Source organism: Dicentrarchus labrax, unplaced genomic scaffold (genome assembly GCF_905237075.1).
Source record: "Dicentrarchus labrax unplaced genomic scaffold, dlabrax2021, whole genome shotgun sequence".
Classification (NCBI taxonomy): domain Eukaryota; kingdom Metazoa; phylum Chordata; class Actinopteri; family Moronidae; genus Dicentrarchus; species Dicentrarchus labrax.
The window spans coordinates 11,709,880-11,729,297 of record NW_026136715.1 but is presented as its reverse complement, the minus strand read 5'-3'; the positions used below and the strand labels follow the sequence as shown (position 1 = coordinate 11,729,297).

The window sequence follows — 19,418 nt, the reverse complement described above, 5'->3', positions numbered from 1 at the left end:
CGCGACAATTTCTCAAAGCCGTAGACTATTTGACTTGTAATTAACTGGAGTTTATGTATATAGAGTAAATTAAGTGTGGAGTAAAAGCAGCATGGTGTTTTGTAATAGACTCTTCGGTAGGGCCTTGTCAATTTCTCCACTAGAACACTCGCTATAATTGAGACAAGGTTCAGCCGCACATTTCTTAACAGTTTTGATTGATTCAGCAAATGTAATTTCCTCGGCCTTGCTATGATTTCACACCGCACAGAGTCTCAGTGATCCTGCGTGCGTCCCTATCTGCGGTGCGGCGCGCAGGGAGAAGCGCGCTGCGCTCCCAGTAGAGGTCCTGGGGGGACAGGATCACACCGCACCGGCCGAGGCGGGGATAAAAACACACTGGTGCTCGACGGCAACTGAGCCAAAGGACTTTTACCCAGAGAGCACTCGTCTCCCTCTCTCTCTCTCTCTCTCTCTCTCTCTCTCTCTCTCTCACGGGCTGCCTCGGTTAATTGCGATCAGGGTGAGCGGGGTGGTCGTCGCCTGCATCTTTCTCTCTGTCTGTGTGTGCGTGTGAGTGTGTGAGTGAGTGCGTGTGTGTGCGTGCGTGTGTGTGTGTCTCCCTTCCTCAGCGCACAGGCGCCCTGCAATCCAGTCTGCTGACACACCGGGAGGACAGTCCGCACTACACGTCCGTGTCATTGGACTCTATGTGGATACAAAACCCGGTCAACACAGATCCATGGGGATACTTTAGTGGGAACTGCAGCCTGCGACCTTTTACATGAAAACAGGTAAGCGACTTCTATTTATAAAAGGCACATTTTTGGACAGCATGTTCCCAATTATCCAACTTGAAACAGCTCTCATCCAAACGGTGACATTTATAGTCGCTGTTCACTGTCAGATTTGGCGTCTTATTCCTCAAATTGGCCCAAACAGAGAGACAGGGATTTTTAATTTAGGCTACAAACTCTTCTAAATTGGCTATCAGCAAATAATCAAATTTGTCCTTCTAAATTACAACAGTGTCCTGTTGTTTTTCTAGGGCGCACTCATGTAAACTGAAATCCTATAAGCCATAAACTGGCTGGGCTGTTAAATCCAGCATATGGCACAAAGTGGCCAGATGAGCAGGGGGGCACAGTAAGACCGAGGAGACAATTGGTCTCTTCTTGTGTGTGGACGGTTTTATGATAATGAAAGTGGACCTCGTTGGCCTGGCCAGTCCTGAACACAAAGATCATTCTCAACAAGTCTGGTACTGTGGGCGCCTGCCTGGTGCTGAGGCAGCGAGTGTGTGTGACAGCACCATTATTCACGAAGATGCCTAATTGCATTAGTCTTACACTGGATAGAAAAACTGTCCTGATAAGCTGACCCAAATGAAAACCAAAACTCGGTGCAGATGCTATTTGGCTGCACATGTTTTACCCAATTCTAGCATTAAATTTCAGAATTTTCGAGTCACATTTGGCAAACTAAAAGTGCTGTTTACTTGTGGTATAAATACTATTTAACACTCCTGTTTTTTGTCTACACAGTTTCCGGATATTTCCAGTGTTTTGTTTGCTAGACACAATCCACATCCTGTACATATGATTCACTTTTAAGGATAACTTTAATTTAGCATTGAGGGTACAAACAGGCTTGTCAGCATCTTAATTAACCTTGAATAGAAGTTTGTTCTGTTTCCACTTCCAGTGTTTTTTGCATATTTTGCCCCACATTTATCCACAACAGACCCTTGTGAAATACAAAAGACTGGTTGTCTTTAAACTCTTCAGTACAATAGAATCAATAAAACAGTATCTAATTGTGGACCAGCTGATTGATTCAGGAAATCATGGTCCTGGCTGCCCGGAGATGCTCATGAATCTTGCATGTGCACCTCCTCCAGTGTGTTTACGCTCAGACAAAAGTGGAGAGAAATAGGACACAATTGGAGAATTGCACATCACTTAGGGTGTAAGCTGTTTGTGGAGGAATTCATTTGGATGTAATGCATTGTATGACTATTTTACTGGAAGAAGTAGGAGAACATGATTCAGATTTATCCTCCCAAGCACATAACGGAGATCAATAAAGAATAAAATGTTCCTCTGTGAGTGTGTGGTAAAGGGGTCGTCTGCTTGAGTGCAAATACACTATTTATTTCTTGCAGGGGAAAAGGGAACAGGACATACAATTTGGCTGGTCTGAGAGGTGCACATATCTTTTAGAGAGGGACTCCAGGGGGCACAAAGACAGACCATCCTGTGTTGCTGACTCTCTGTCCAAATGCAATTCCTTAATGCACTCTGAGAGTCAGAGATCTAATAAGAAGTGGAAGAGCATCTTCAATAATGAAACCCCACCTGCATCTCTGCTGCAGAGAGAGTGAGGGCTGGGGCCGAGAGGCTTCATAAATAACAGAAACCAGACCTGACACGTGCTGCTCCAACGTCTGGGAACTGCCAATAATCCCTCTCATCTACTAAGATGCTGTTCTTGCAAACTGAATGGGGGGAGGAAAGAAACAAACACAATGCTTAGTTTGAGATTGCAGTCATCAAGTAAATGCAGCCCAGTGCAGAAGCTTTACTCTATTAAACAGTCCTGCAGAGAGAGATCATGGATATCCAGTCACCTTTTACAAGAAAAGCTTCCCTGGATGATTTAGCCATCAACATCACAGGGGAGCAGAACTGTTTCCATTTACAAAACATATTGAATTATTTGGAAAGTTTTTATTATATTCTCTTGATTTTTTAAGTAGACTTAAACTGTTTCCACGTAGCCTGATCACCTGTTATAACTTCTAGTGCTTTTGGATGTTATGAAGCGAATCAGTATCATCAACTTCACTCAGGCATTAATTTAGTTGCTGTTGTCACAGGAGCGTTGTTGTGATACAAATTAATTTCCTCTCCAATATTTGAGATAAATCCCCTGTAGCAATTAACCTGCATTTTAGCAATTAACCTGTGCTTGTCGCTACCTAATAACTACAGACTCTTGAGGCTCAGCTCCCTGTTATCCGGCTTTTAATGGTTGAAACAGATTTCTGCTACGAGTTCATTATCCTTATGTTTTACCATGAAGTCGGCTATGTTACACAAGGAAAGCATAAAACAAAAATCACATGAATACTTATTTGTGATCTGGCAGCTTCCATGCAAATAAACAGTGTAGATCTCTTTGTTTTAGAGCTTCTTGTTCAGCAATGAAGAGAGCCTTTCTTCTGAAACAGAATGTGACCCTCGCTGCTGTTCTTAAGACTGACCCTGTGGCTGACAGAGCCACAGGCTGTCCCTGCTATGAAAAGATAGCACTGTGTTGAGCTCCAAAGATTGACCCAGCAGGCCCCATGACTCTCCTGTCGTGTCTCTCAAAGAGTCTCATGAGCGTGATTTATTTAGTTCAGAAGTCACCCTCAAAGAGCAGCTTTCATGCTGTCTATACTGTACAGAAAGTGATTCAAGAAATAGGTGTATGCTAAGTAAGTACCCAACTCCAGTGAGTAAGTGCTGTATATCAAGTGAATGAGCTAAAAGACTGCCTTCGTGACAGTAATCCGCTTTGCTCTACAGTACACTAAATGGAGGTTTTCTTTCAATTGGCCATCTGCATCAGTGTGTGTGTGTGTGTGTGTGTGTGTGTGTGTGTGTGTGTGTGTGTGTGTGTGTGTGTGTGTGTGTGTGTGTTTTTGTATTGCAACCAAGAAGGAGAGAAGCTTTTTATCCCCCCCTTCAGCTGCCGAGTGCCTGAAATATTTAACAGGGACTGCACTATTTTTGGGTTTGTGCTCAGTTTGTTGAGGGGCTTATGTAATATGTAGTTTCAGTTCAGCGTGCATGATACTGTTGTGTACCAGCTAGTCGGCTAACTTAAGTACTGTAAACAATATGATCTTGCAGCCATGCCGTATGGCAGTATGAAGATACTGTACAGCAGAGCAGAGAAAGGACTCCGGCACCATCTGTGCTTTGATGAATTTAATTGCCATTTTTAAGACAGTGTCTTGTACGTCAGGGGAGCAGGGCCGGGCCACATCTTCTCATGTTTCTCTGAGATATTGATCAACTCGTCTTTCTCCTTCCAACTGTCCCCATCTCTCCCTCTCTTTCCTTCTCGATTTGTCTCCTTTCCCTCTCTACTGGTCTCCTCCCTCTCCTCTCTCCTCTGAGGTGTCAGATTCTCTGACTCATGCCCTGGTGTGGAGGATGGGAGGAAAGCAGGGATGAAAGAGAAGAGAGGAAAGTCATTTTGCAGATAGAGAGAGTGACCTTCATCCAGTAAGAGGGATGGGATAAAAGCTAGAGTTAATACCCTGCCAAAGTGTATTCTCCAGCATGCCAAAGAACCATTCAGAATGATATACGGCTCTAATAGAAGCTCTCTAATAATAAGAACCGTGCCATTGTAAGTCAAGGGAAGGCAAATGAACTGAAAATTTCAGTGTTGAATCCAGAGGGATAAACACTCTGGAGAAGTCAAACTTTAAAATTGAATGAAAACAGCACTGACATACAAAGCTAGTTTTTCCAATGTTTACTGTGAAAGCTCTATAACAGTGGCTCCCAAACTGGGGGTCGGAACCCCCAGTGGGGGTCTCCAAAGCTTCACAAGGAGGGCGCAAGGCCTTCTTAATTTTAAGCTGTGTAAGAAAAACTTTAAAAATATACACAGTAGGCTGTGTCATTTCATTTATTTCTGTGAAGAAAACTAAATGAAATTGTTATTTTTAAAGTTTAGATGATTATTTAATATTTAAACTTTTGAAGAGCTGAATAAAAGCTATATTCACAGGACTTTCACTCTGATAAACAGCATCGTCCTGCATTCGAAAACAATCAAACAACCAAAGAGCTAATAGAACAATGAGAAGAAAACACTGAATCTGTCAAAAAAAGAAGTATGTGTATAAGTATGTATGATTGTTAAAAAATATTTTTTAAAAATACCTAATACAGACAGAGAATTTTATTAAAAAATTATCAGGAAAACCCATCTCTGATCAATATTCACACAAAATAATTTGCTCAAAATTCATCCAAATCTCTCATTTTACACTTCTTGCAGTTATTGTGTTCAATGACAAAAACAGGTCCCTTCAGGAAAATCTTAATCTCTCTGGTTTTAGTTTATTCAATTTGATGATTTGCTGCTTATCTTTGTCATATATGACATTATTTTAATATCTTTGGTTTTTGGACTGATTCTTAAATAAAACAAGGAATTTGAAGATGTCACCTGCTTTAAGATTTAAATATGTTATTTATATATATAATACATTTGATATATATAAAGTTTTTTTTTTACAGACAAAACGATAAATTCAAACAATAATCAGCAGATTACAGATATTATTTGCAGTCCTAAACTGATATAAGGAAAGCTAAATGACAAGTGTACAGTATATGAGCTTGGGCCACACTGCCCCCATGCTAACTAAAGCCAGTGTAAATACAGGCTCAGACAGTGTCACTGTGTGTCTGGAACCAGCAGCCGCTTGGGAGATAACAATTGACAGCCCAGAAGCACGGCCCTGTACGGTTCATTATCTGCATGTTTGTGTTGTTTTATCCCTCCTGGCAATAATGAGAAAGAGAAAGGAACTCGGGTTTGCCTAATGAGGAGACGGAATCCTTTGTGAAAATAACTGCATCAACATTTGATCAATATATGTTTCTCGCCGAGTGGCCATGTTCTTTCAGGGGTATACGCTTATTAATAACCATTGAGCCAGAACTAACTAAATACTCCTCCAGCCTGACAGTCACAGAAACTGATGGCTTAGGATAGACGGCAATAATGGAGTGTCAATTATGCTGCTGTTCATTAGCTTTTGGATTCACTCGTAATTATGCAGATACTGCAGCCAGATTGACATGATTGTAAGTTGCAATGACAAGAAGAAGCCCTGAAAGTATTGATTCACGCCACTTTGAGATATGACAGACTTTTGCAAATGCAACCGTTAATAACGTGTATATACTGGAGCTCCTGAGCTGTCATCTCATTGCTGAACGTGGAATGACTGTTGGTATAATGGTGAGAAATAATCTTCTTTTGCATTTGATGAGAGACCTTTAGTTCTAATATAGTCAAAAATATGTTTGGGGCATGAGAGAGATATTACAGTTCGTTATAAATTAGGACCTCATTTAATAACCATCTTGATAGTGCTGCAAATTCGTTATGTCAGCCGGATGCTTATAAATTCCTATATCGGTAATTTTCAGCAAATTAGAAGCTTTCATTGTGACTTTTCAGCAGATTTGTTAATACAAACTGGAGAAAATTTTGTAGTTTTATTCCCCCTCTAAAACACTACAGATTGTGGATTACAAACATACTGCTTTAGGGTAATCTTATCAGTGTCCGCCCACATTTAGGTGTAGTGGCTGCAGTGAAGGTGGCTGTTGGCCTCGTCTCTGCTGCAGGGAAGCCGATCCGGCTCCAAGAGCAGCAGGCAGCCCAGGGGTCTGATAACCCTCTCTGGGGTCTTGTGGTTGACAGGCGGCTCAAACTGCAGGCTGACACAGTTATGCTTTAACACCAGATGATGCCTGGGGCTGATAGGAGAGGACAGTCCCCTCTGTGCCGAGGGCTGACCCCTCCCATTATATGTGACAGAGCTGAGACAGACACGCTGAGAGATGAAACACTGCTCTTTAATTTCAAGCCTCTCCTGTTTCACAACTAAAGCCCTCTCCTCCTGTCTCTTATTTTTTTTCTTTTCCTCTCATCACAGTGGAGAGATTGTGGAAGGGCGACCATGGTGGCGAAACCTTTTCATACTTACATAAAGTGCTTTTGTGAGCTTTCCCTGTCAAAGTGTCACATAATATAGCTATAGGATGCATGTATATTGAACTTAAAGGCTCGGAAATCAATGTTTTCTCTATCAACTTCTTACTATTAGCAACTGGGTCCTTCATAAAAATACATTTTCTGCCAAAGTTGGACCAGTTTTGGTTATTTTACCCTAAGAGATGTATGTATGTATATAGTGGGCGGGTTTCTCTTGTCTGTGGATTAAATCAAATGAACCCTGTCGTTTTGGAAATCAGAAGCAGAATTTGGCAGTATCTGAATGAAAATGAACTTGATCAACTCTCTGAATGAAAAACAGTCATGGGGTTGTTTGCTTAAGTTGCAAGCACTCACATTAACTTTATGAGTTTTTGAGTATTAAACACAAAGGATTTTTTAAACTTCATTTGATGTAATGGAACTTGGAACCCAGGCTTTCAGCCTAGTTTACTGTAGCTACAGCTGATAGAGCACAAGATATGATTTCTGAAAGTCTGAAAGGGGATTTAAAGTATGCTTCATTTGTACAAGACATTTAGGATGCATATACAGTCTTCTCTTAGTGGCATTAAAATCACTCTATGGCTCGGCTCATAAAGCAATATCACTGATGAAACCCAGCATAACGCGGGTGGCTATGATGTGGTTAAGGCTAATCCAAACATGCAGTCCTCTGAATATTTCATTTATATGGAATTTAGTTCATTTAATCAAGAAGCCTCTGCATGAAGTCATATTTTTTTTTTCTTAATGTGCAGTCATTAGCCATGTTAGTCCAATACCATCCACACTGTCTAGAGCTTTACACATACTCTTGAGTACAGTATTCATAGACAGAAAGTCTAAATGGTTTGTTTACATGTGTTTGTGTGTTTTTGTGTGGATGTGTGCAGACATGTTTCTTCCCTGAGGATCTCATTTAACTATCTGGCTGACCACTGGTGAAAAGGAGCCTTAAGAGGACTCTGTTTCTTTCCCCTCTTGCCCTCTTGTACTATATGTGATTTTTTTTCCTCCGTAATAATCGCCTCAGGAGATGACGCTCCCATTGTGTCATCCCATGTACTCAATCATGGCAGCACTTTGAGTTTGTTTATGACAGATAGCTGCAGAAAGTCTTCTTGTGGAACTTCTCAGCAGATCAAAGCCTGTCCACTCTTGTGTTTCAACACAACTTTATGTGTGTGTGTGTGTGTGTGTGTGTGTGTGTGTGTGTGTGTGTGTGTGTGTGTGTGTGTGTGTGTGTGTGTGTGTGAATTGTTGGCTCCTTTCATCCCAGCAGCTGTATGTTGGTATACAGACCTGTGATCATGGCTGTCTCCATGTGTGTTTGGGGGTTTGTGCAAGCACGAGTGTGAATGGTCTCTCACCTCTTGCCCTTACTGTGCGCGTGTGCACACGTTGACACCCTCTCACTTACTGCTCTATATGTGCCCACTCTGGGGACACCCTATCCTCTCTGCCTCTGTTTGTTTGTCGAGCAGACACTGAATACCCACGACCCCCTGTATATCTATATGCATATCTATATGCTGATGGAAACCTTGTTTCTATCTTTCACCATGGAGACCAGGCATGTCCTCATTCCTATTTCATTTCCTCTAAGCCAGCCCAGAGCCGTCTGTTTGCTGGGTGTGTGAGGGACATGGTTGCCTCAGAACAGGTGTCCAGTCCTCTAGACAAGTTGTACAACATCCTTTTCATCTCGACAGTCTCTCTGGCACGGATGCTCCTGAAAACATTGCAAGGGAAAAAAAAACAATTGCTGGCGGCTGTCAAGGGATGTATGCTGGTTGCTTTTATCCGTGACTTCTTTGATGTATGCTTCATGGAAGTAAAAAAAATAAAAATACACCTCTCAATATCTTAAAGGGATAATTTCAGTATATAGCATCTTTTGATATTAAATTGGGTCTTATTTTTGTAGTTTTTGCCATCTGTAATTATAACATTATAGGAGCCTGTAAAGAATATATTTATGTCTGGCAAATTTTTCATGTCATCACATTTTATATACATCAATATCTTCTGGTATCAGTGAGGTTCATACAATAGTTTGATGTATATTTGAACAGTGTATCACAGGTGGACTATACTTATGATAGTATTAGGTATTACTACTTTCTAGGGCTGCAACTAATGATTATTTACATCATCTAATCTTATCTAATCTAATCAATTAATCATTAAAGCTAGTTGAAAAACACATATCCCAGTTTCCGAGAATCCATGAGAATGTCTTCAGATGTCTTATATGTCTAACAGCCCAAAACCGAAATGTATTTTTATTTTACTTTATATGTGACAAAAGCAATAAATCTTCATGTTTTAGAAGCTGGAACCAGCAAATGTGGGATATGGTAAAACTGCCACTACAGTTCTGGGAACATTAAACACAAATATGTTTTGAAATAGATGTCATTAGTTTGCAGGTATTTGGTCATAAACCAAACTAATGTACAAAATGTTGACCTAAGTAATTACAATTCATCCTGGGGCATGAATGTCTGTACAAAACTTAACTTCAATCCATCGAATAGTTGTTGAGATATTTCACTCTGGACTGTGCTGGTGGACTGACTGATTGATAGAAAAACATTGCCATCCCTAGAGCCTCACTCCCAGCATGGCCAACACACAAAGATAAATTGTAAAATGATTGCCCAAACCTCTCGTTGTAAATATCCATTACAGTTTACAGACCAACTATGTTCAGCTTTGACCTTCTCATGGTTGCTATGTTTTTGTGTTATAGAGTTTTTCAGGGGTCCCTCCAAATAAAGTGGTTTGGATTATTTAGCTTAACCGTTGGCTTGTTTACAACCTATTTTATTGTCTGGCTGCTGGTGTTTCTTGCCACATAAGACTTCAGTGTAGCGACAAATATAAGACAATTTGCAATAAGCTGTAATTCCCCTTTAATATTTAATACTCAATTGCTATTTTGAATTGGTCAACAGTAGACTTAAGACTTGCCTCTTATGGTATTTTGTTTTTGTGTAAGTCATTTGGTTTCACAAGGCTTAATTCAGTGTATACAAAGATGAATACTTGCAGTGACTCATAACAAGGAGCTCCGGCATACTGGATTCAGCCAGGCAGAGCAGAGCCAAGGTTACGCAGTCGGTGACAGAGGAGCAGGACAGTGGATCGGATCTGCCTCTCTCTCCTGGTCTGACTGTATTTTGGCAGGCTGGCGCTGCAGTCTGCACTTTGCTAATTCCCTGTTCTGAGTTACCAGGTCTAATTTAGAACAGAGGAGCTCTGTTCATCCTGGAACGCTGCTGCTTGGGATTCTGGAAATGAGGAGTTCAGAGGCTCACCGCCCTCGCACAGACAGAGCACATGCCTTGTTATCAACCCACAGAGCAGCACATAATGATCCCTCCAACCATTAGCTCCTAATGCAATAAAGTGCTAACATTTTAGCCATGCCCTTCAGTGCCTAAACATAATGAAGTTAGCCCACGGGTTGAACAAATGTGCTCTGTGATAACACATGTGTTCAGGATGCATCGATCAAGCTTAAAATCATGATTACTCTGCCTTATATCCGTAGCTGACAGCAAGCAAAATGTTCCATTTTTTTGTTTATCTCCAGTCAAACCCCAAGGGGTTTTGTTTGATATTTATGGAAATTGTATGGAGATGAGCTTCTAACACATAGTTTTGTAAGTCAATCCAATGAGCATCTCTCAAAAAAGCAGAGGAAGTTTAATTTAGTGCAATCTAATCCAGTAAAATGACACTTTGCTACCCTTACTACCACATTTTGACGGGCTGGCATGTCAGATTGTGCCGTGGCCATGGAGGGAATGTTAAACCCACACAGACAGTCAAGCTCTGTGACATCTTAAGAAGGATGTGTGTGAGCATTTGAACGTGTCTTTGCAAGCATCCAGTGCATAAATAAATCAGCGAAGCAGCGATGGCCTTGCACTAAGCAAATGCAATAAACCTGCCTACAACAAAGTCTCTCAGGAATTGTATCTCATCTAAAATAACACCCATTTATTAAACATGATCTCCTCACATAGCTCACCAAATCTATCGACAGCATGCAGATTTAAAAAACACACACATATGTCAGGCGGTGTCAGTAGGATTGCAGCAGTAGGCTGGTATACAGTGGCACTGTGGGCTGTTTGGAATGCACTTGCCAGACAAAGAAGTGGCCTTGATAAGTGAGAAGGGAGAGGATAGTTTGTTACTGTGTGTACTGAATGTGAGTGCTTGACATAACAATACAGGATTTCTTTTTATATCTAACCCTTTATAAACAGATAAAATAAAAACACAGTTAGGTTTAAAATAATTTAGTTTGGTGCAAAATAGTGGCAGAGACCAGATTTGGGGCCTTCATTTGTTGTTTGGCTGTAAGCAATAAAGATAAAAATTATGATATAGAAATGCATAGAAACTACTGTTAAAATTGTTTCTGTTAATGTAAGCAATGCAAACAGAATATTGCACTTCCCTGTGGTACTTGGCCCTATGAGATGACAACACCAGCCTTGGCCCCAAGCCAATCTGAGTTTTAGACCCCTGTGATAAATTATTTAAGTAATTTTCAGTTACGTTAGCAGGGTGACTCTATAGATGGCAATGTCAGTCAGTTGGTTGGTCCACCTCATTGGTCCAGACTGAAATGTCTCAACATTTACTGGATGGACTGGCACAGAAATGTTGTCCAGCTTTTCATGGTTCCCAGGTGATGCATCTATATTACCAAGTATGTTAGCATGCTGACGTTAGCATTTTTAAGCTCAAAGTCAAGACAAGTCAATTTTATTTATTTACTCCAATATCACAAATCACAAATTTGCCTCAAGGGGCTTTACAGCATACAACATCCTCGATTCAGATAAGGAAAACCTTAAAGCTGTATTTTGGCCTTCAGGGCTGAGTTAAACTTGATCAACTCTTTCAACATACACATTGGAAATATAGTGTTTATAGTAGTTCTGAATGGCTACACTCAAAGGCGGGTTGATAAGCTGGCTGTTATACAGTATTGTTTAAATACGGGGATAATGTCGCACATTTTCAGACATTCGTAGTGTTGCACTCAGACGTTCATGAAAAATGTTAAGAATGACTTTCTCACCTCCACACAGCTGGTCAATGACAGCGTGAAGTGAAGTTAAGTGGCTGTGAATGTTGGATTGTTAAATGTTACAGAAATAGTTGGACACGGCCCCTCCTGATCTGACAGGATCCCTGGGGGGAGCAGGTTTCCCAAGCTATTGACTATCCAAAAAGCTGGGTATACTGGCAGCTTTAGTCTTGTTTAAGCACAAACGTCGAACTCTCGCTGGATCCAGCTTCTCCAGAGTGAGGATTTGCTGCTTTGATTTATGTGACAATAAACTGAACTGAACAGTAAACTCTGGGTTTTGGACCATTGATCCAATCCAATCCAACTTTATTTGTTAAGCACTTTAAAAACAACCAAAGTTGACCAAAGTGCTGTACAGGAGAATAAATAGGACATCATAAATGTAAACAGTGATGGTGATGATGAAGACCACTCTGAGGAATAAGACAGTGATGGCGACAACACTGGAAAGTTCCCGTGGCAGACAACACGGACGAAGTCCGACGGCGATGAGCTTGATGTCCGGGCTGCAGACGCTCTTTCACACAGACGTGCCCGGCATTACACCACCTGTTGTTTATGAGCACAGACAGTCCCCCTCCTTTCTTCATGCCGGTCGCGGTGGTGTCCCTGTCGGCTCGAATGGGATTATGATGATGAGACAAGACAAGGCATTTATTTACTGACATTTAATGGGCCAAGTGATGAATCAATTAATTGAGAAAATAATCAGCTGAAATAATCGTTAGTTACAGCCTTTATAAGCAGTTATCATGTCCTCTGAAAAAGATAAGGAATCCTTTAAGTTCTGCTAATTACACAGCATCTACAGTGTAGCTATATTTATGTACGGCATATTAATTGATCTTCTTCTCCTGTCCATGCTGACAAATGTAAGCAAATATAAATCAAGAGGAAACACAAATGATTCCATGAACTAATTATACACATCATGCTGAAACTGTGAGCCGCCAGGTGACCCACTCATTAATCATCATACTGTATGCCACATAACTGACATGCACGTAGCTGCTGTAGCCACATTGTCATTCTGGGATCAGGTCAGATGCTTCTCATTTGCTGTCTGTGTATAAATTCTGCTCTGGCTCCCCATATCAGTGGTGGGTTTTTTTTGTCTCTCTGAGTGACTGTGATGGAGTAAATAAAACTAGGTTCCCAAAGAAACTCCAAACATTTTCAGTTTTATGAAAACTTTTTGAATTTGCATGAATCTAATGCTTGTCTGAAATTACATTTTTTTTCACTCCGCTCACTGTGAGAGAAACTGGTGGTCAGTTGATGAAAATAATGTATTAGCCATCAGTGGCTATCCACAGTCTGTTGGGACCCCAAAGCTCTGATGAGATGCAACATCGCTGACACTGCTGGTGCTTCTGTTCAATATCCTGCACACACAATGGTCTTCATTATGACTTTGTTGTGAATCACCATCAATATTACATTGAGCTAATGAAGAAGTTCCTCACAGAGAAATTTCAGTGTGCTTTCAAAGGCCTTCAGTGGTATAAATGTGTTTGATTTCAGCTTTGATTTGTCCTCTGTTCATGTGAATGTCTTTGATCTCTGCAAATTATCATTCAGTCAACATTGTAGTTAGATACACAAGCACGCATTTCTGAGAAAAGAACTAGAACATGGCCATTAGTTTCAATAGTGGCACATAATGTTCAGTGAATAATTACACTAAATTAGTCTACATCCTGTGCAAACAATGGTGTGTATGCATGAGCATGAATCCATATGTTCATGACCTGATTCATACATTTTTTTAGTTCAATAGATGTGCGAATTCTTTAAAAAAACAAAACAATTTATTTTAACTTTTTTTCCCCTCAGAGCAGCACTGAAGGATCACAGAGAGCCAGAGAGCGAGTGCTGGCCTTCGTTTGACTGTGTGACCAGCGAATGAGCCTTGTTCATGCGTCTCCCTGCGTGCCACTCCCACATCACTATGAACTGTGAGCAGGACTTTGGAGACGGGGGCTTGGGAGTGACCCTCACACTACGACTGCTCATGCACGGAAAGGTACAAGCCTCCCACTCACATTGTTTATGAATGAATGAATGCAGCACTCTGGGCTCTCTTAAGCTTAAGATTTGCCACAGTCTTGTAAATAATATACCGTAAATTCAAAGAGTTAATAAGTAATGAAATGTTACTTTAAAGATTATAAATGTTTTTGCTGTAGTAAATTGTATTTAGTGTTTGTAATTACCTTTATCTCCTTGTATTTTAGGAGGTCGGCAGCATCATAGGAAAGGTGAGAATTCAGATTTTTATTCTACTACAGATAATACTGCATTTATATAAACATATTAGTCATAACAAACAAAATGAAATTCCTTGATTAGATGAGGTCAATGTATTGAAATGCCACATCTGTGTCTAATCTTATGTAAATATATAGTTATTATCCATTGTTCTAAGCCTTTTATGTGGATTCATAAGACGCTTTTATCGAATAATTTTCCTCAAAGCCCCCTAACAAAGAATTGTTGTTTTGAATATCCCCATCCTAAATGTAATTGCCTTGAACCAACCCTCCTAAGACCTTGCTACCACCCCCACCACCCATAATGCAACACAGTAATCCATCAAACAAAAACATTAGTGCATTGACTGCAAGCCTCCTGTTGAAACTGAGCTCCTAAGACATATTACTGTGGGCCCCTTGTGGGCACTTTAAGTGTCTGTTAGGAAGGGCCTGGCTGCTCTATGTTGCTTCAGTAGCTCCCGCAATCGCGCCTTGTAATACAACACCTACAAAAGACATCAATAGGAGAAGGAACAGGGGGAAAAAATAAGCGAATGTCGAAAATAAAGAATGCTGGAAAGAAAGATGTCACAATGGATGCCGCAATGTGTTTCGGAAATCAAAATATCTAACAGAAGATAAAGAATGAAAAGAAAAGGAGAGAAACTGAGAGATGAGCTTGGCACATGCTGTGCAGCTCGACAGAGAGAGGCACTTGATCTGCAGTACTTGGGCTAATAACTTGCCACTCCACCCTCCAAGCCTTTTTTCCCTTCCTATCTCTTTGGCATACCTCTCATCTCTCTGTTATCAATAGACGACCGACCCCGGAGTCACAAAGGACCACATATTCTAGTTTTCCTAGAATATAACATAAATTAGCCCAGTGTGTGAGATGGTACTGTTTTTGAAAGGAAGTGGATGCATTACGGTGTGAAAAGAGGTGTGACAGCTTGGATGGACTTAAGCCAGAAGGAAATGGGGGACAGGAGAAGAAGCAATCTAAAAACCAGCAGAGGATGTCCTGCAGTGTGACAGTCTGACAAAATGTTCTTGCATGGCAGGAGGTCTTCACACACACTCTGCATATACAGCCATTACAGCAGGTGTACGTCCCCTTCAGACGCACAGATGTATTTGATGTCTTTTTGAGACAGCAGTGCAGAGACATCACTGCAATACCTTGCACACTGAAACTCTAGCGGAAATTTGTTCTGCTAAATTCCAGTCAGACTGCTGTGGTTTGAAATGACAGGTTTCACTTAGAGGTCGGGGACACTGAGATGTAAGTATTTTTCAAAACGACGCACATTTGATTCTGTTTAAAGCTTTCCTTCATCTTCTCTTTTCCAGAAAGGAGAGACGGTGAAACGAATACGAGAAGAGGTACAGTGTTCATGATTTAGAGCTTTTCCTCATTTCCTCATCTGCATTGATGTAGCGAGTTATGTTACTTGCTGTTGATTTCGTGTGTTTTAAGTGACTAGCTGAGTGCGTGTCAGCATGTCATACATCCGGAATAAGCGCATTTTGTTCCCTGTTTCTTCTACTAAGACGTGAACCGACCACGTCTCTTTTATTTTTCGCCTTCTCTGTCTTTGACCACGTACCAAGTCCAGTGGGTTCCTCTCGAACGAAAACATAATTTAATCTCAGAAGTCCTCTAATACTGGGCCGGCTTTCTGTCAGGTGTATGTATTAAAAATAAAGATCAGTTCTCTTTGCCTGTTTGGGAGCTTTGAGTCTGGAAAGCATACAGAACAGGTACATTGTCCAAATTGCCTTTTGGGCAATAACAGCACCTTTTCAATTTAAATACTCCCTCTCCATCATTCACCACCCCTCCTCTAGCTGCTCTCTCACCAAATTCCCTTTCTCTTTATTTTCCTGCTTAAAAAACGTCCCTTTTCTCTTCCTGCCCCTCCATTCTCTCTTTATGAATCTCAAGGGTGCGACCAACTAATGCCGCTTGGTTAACTCTGTGTATTAAAAAGTAATTAGGCTGACACTGTGGTGGTACATTTGATTCTTTCACTGGCTGCTAAGGTTTTATGTTGTACTTTATGAGGCAGAAGGATAAACAGAGGAATAGTGAGGTCAGGGGACAATGCAGTCCTGCAGAGCTGCTGGATAAACCAGTCACCCATGGTAGTCATCCATCCATGCATCCAGCCAGCCAGTTATGGCTTTTGTTACCACCCAATTCTAAGAGCCTCATCCTGTCAGTCACCCTCCAGGCCTTACAGTTACAGTGGGAGCATGACTCACTGGAGTGACTGGAGAAAATGTCCCAGGGGTCACAGCACTGTCCTCCTGTCTCTTCTCATGTGACTTTAAATTAGAAATGCAACATGGAAGGAGAGGAGGGCAGGAGGTTGATGGTCTGAGGGCAATGCCCCGAGGAGAAACTCTATTAGATTGTCAGTCTGCGATACAGAAATGTCCTGTGTAGCTTTTAGTCTTACCTCCTTTAAATCATGGCACTTGACTTTGCTACCTGTGTGTGTGCTCTATTATAGAGCAGGTCTTCACCAAGTTTAACTATGCTGACAAACCTAACCACAAGATAATTCAAGGTCCAGGTTTACTGGCACACATGGAATATAATATGCATAGCGTTTTAATTAGTATGTGATCACCTGAATGTTGGAATTGTTGTGTTTTTGTTATCTTAGAATAAGCTACCAATGCTTCAGATCATCTTCCATAGAGTCCACTATGTTGATTTGCCATCTTTCTACAGTAGCTGGTCCATTTATAGATTTTGGATTTTTATAAAGGAGAAGGAGTAGATATTAACAAGAGAATTGACCATTTTTTTGTGAAAAGAGCTTTTCAGATACAAATTGTTTTTAATAGCAATTTAAACTAACAAACAATATAAATGTGTTAATAAGTGAGCTTTAAAGGTGCTATCTGGTGGATCTCTGGACAGAGCAAGGCTAGCTGTTTGTCTCTGTTTATTTTCATTTGATTAGTCCTTTTTCTTGTAATTCAAGAAATTGGCATGAGACGGGGTTAGCTTAGCTTAGCATAAAACCTGGAAACATTAATAGTAACACAGTCAGCCTACCAGCAACACTTAAGTTCACTAACTAATTTGTTATATCTCATTTGTTTCATGTTTCAACTAGCCAGACTAGCTGTTTCTAACTGTTAAATTAACCAAAGTTAACCAGCTGCTGGCTGTACAGTAGCGTCATATTTAACATAACCAACAGCTAACTCTCGACAAGAAAGCAAATATTAATGTCAAACTATTCAATTAATGTTGACCATTAACTGACCTAATGACTTCTGTACCCACAGAGCAGCGCTCGGGTCAACATCTCAGAGGGCTCCTGTCCAGAGAGGATCATCACCATCACCGGCTCCACAGACTGCGTCTTCAGAGCTTTCACCATGATCACATACAAACTGGAGGAGGTAAATGTAACTGTAATGCATGCCACTGATTGCAAGGGAAATAAGGTCATGTCATCATCTCCCATAAAAAAGCATCACAATCTTCACAATTTTTCATTATGTAAACCAAGATAGGAGGACTCCCAAGGTCTTTTTACAGAGGTAACCAATCAGAGTGTAATCAGAAAGTTGTCAAAGTTTTGCTGCAGCGAAAATGACTTGCGAAAGGTGGAAAAGTCAATCATTTCCTGAGCTTTATCTCGACATTACCACTAATGTGCTTTTATCACTATCGATTATTCTCTTCACTGAAGTTATGGAAGGAAAAAAATTTAGCTTTGTTTCATAGAACTTGATGTGCTTTCAGATGAGATTACACTGCAGAAGAAAATTTGGGATAAGTGGATTCATCTGCTGTTGTAAAACAATTTTGACTATTGTGAGCGGAATGACTTCATGTGTGTCGTACAGCAACCTGTTAGCCATTTGTTGGGCCATTTCACATAAACACGTTTATTCTTTTACTAGGCAACACGTGTTCATTCAGTCTGCTCACAAAAAGGGTAATTTGTATCTGTTAATGAGAAGGATTTGTATATCTTCTCATCGTCTACTAATGAGATATAGATGACAGGTTCTTCATGTCATTAATGCCCATGGTGACTGTCCATCACTGCGCTAATTAATATGGTGGAATGAGAGCCGTTTGATTTAGCATCACAGCAGACACTGGCAAGGAAACAGGTGCTCCCTGCTCAGGTCGACAGCCTTCAGTAAACACACGCTGGCTGGGAGCACAGTGCAGTATTCATTAAAGATCTTTCACACTCACCTCTTTTCAACCCTGAAACTCTTGTGTTTCCATGGCAACATGTTCGCTGACCCACTGCGCGCTCCTTCCACCATAGTTGAGTTATTGTATGTGTGACACCTTTAATTAAAAACAAAGGGGAATAATCTGCTTTTTGGCCACTGAGTATTAGACTTGGCATTTGTTCCTGTCTCAGTAGTTTATGATTACACAAGAGCACAGGATCACTCAGTCCTTTCATTTGGTGGTTGATCACTTGTGTGAGTTGTGTGTGTTTCTGTTTTCTGTTTTATGAGTGAAATCTTTCCACAACTGCTGCCACATGAGTGCAAAAACACACATTTATGCAAATTAGATCATCTGATAATCTGAAAAACATGTTCAAATAGCACAATAAATGCGCTAGTATCATACATGTATTTTGTTCCCAGGTGTCGAGGCAGTACGTGCATGAAAGCCACCTAAGCTTTCTGTATATGAGTCCTTATCCCACCAGCCATATAATATGCGTTAGGGATTTAAGCTCAGCAATTCTTTGTGTGAGCATTGCTTGTGTAACCCCCCAGTCTTATTTCCGACAATTTGCTTTGAAAGTCTTTTTTTTTTTGTTAGGATGGCACAGGGAAGTATGGGAATGCTGTTAAGATGCGGTTTATATTTTTAGATCAAATCTAGAAAATGACGCCCAGAGTCTTGTGATTGTACAGACGAGCTGTGTGCTCCTCTTCTAATGAGACGAGACGTCAGAGAGCCTGATCCGCCTCTCTAAATATAGACACGGAGCACAGAGACACAAGAGCCACATCAGAAAATGCTTTTCAAACTTTAAAGTTCACAGTTATTGGAAACATTATGCTGTTTCCCTCATAAGTAAAATCCCTTGAGGTTACACATCCACACTGTCCCTTCTTAACTCTGCCGATTTTATTGCAAAGACAAACCATTCAGAAACATGCAGCATGCTTTGCATTCTGTCACACATTTGTTGTGGGTTGAACTGTGATGGGAAGAGAGACAGCGCTGCATATTTACATTTCAAAGCTTCACA

General features: G+C 40.7%; 1 protein-coding gene across 2 annotated transcripts in view; it reads left to right on the top strand.

The window, feature by feature from the left end:
• Window positions 1–280: 280 nt before the first annotated feature.
• Window positions 281–19,418, top strand: part of LOC127377673 (poly(rC)-binding protein 4-like) — a 34,153-nt gene continuing 15,015 nt past the window's right edge. The window contains exons 1-5 of one of the 2 annotated variants that reach the window (XM_051425778.1): window positions 281–773; window positions 13,741–13,925; window positions 14,137–14,160; window positions 15,508–15,540; window positions 17,464–17,580. In XM_051425778.1, the coding sequence (XP_051281738.1) occupies window positions 13,818–13,925; window positions 14,137–14,160; window positions 15,508–15,540; window positions 17,464–17,580 (282 nt within the window). In that variant the 5' untranslated portion in view covers window positions 281–773; window positions 13,741–13,817. Of the gene's footprint in view, window positions 774–13,735; window positions 13,926–14,136; window positions 14,161–15,507; window positions 15,541–17,463; window positions 17,581–19,418 lie in introns of both variants that reach the window. The other variant, XM_051425777.1, reaches the window with a different exon arrangement.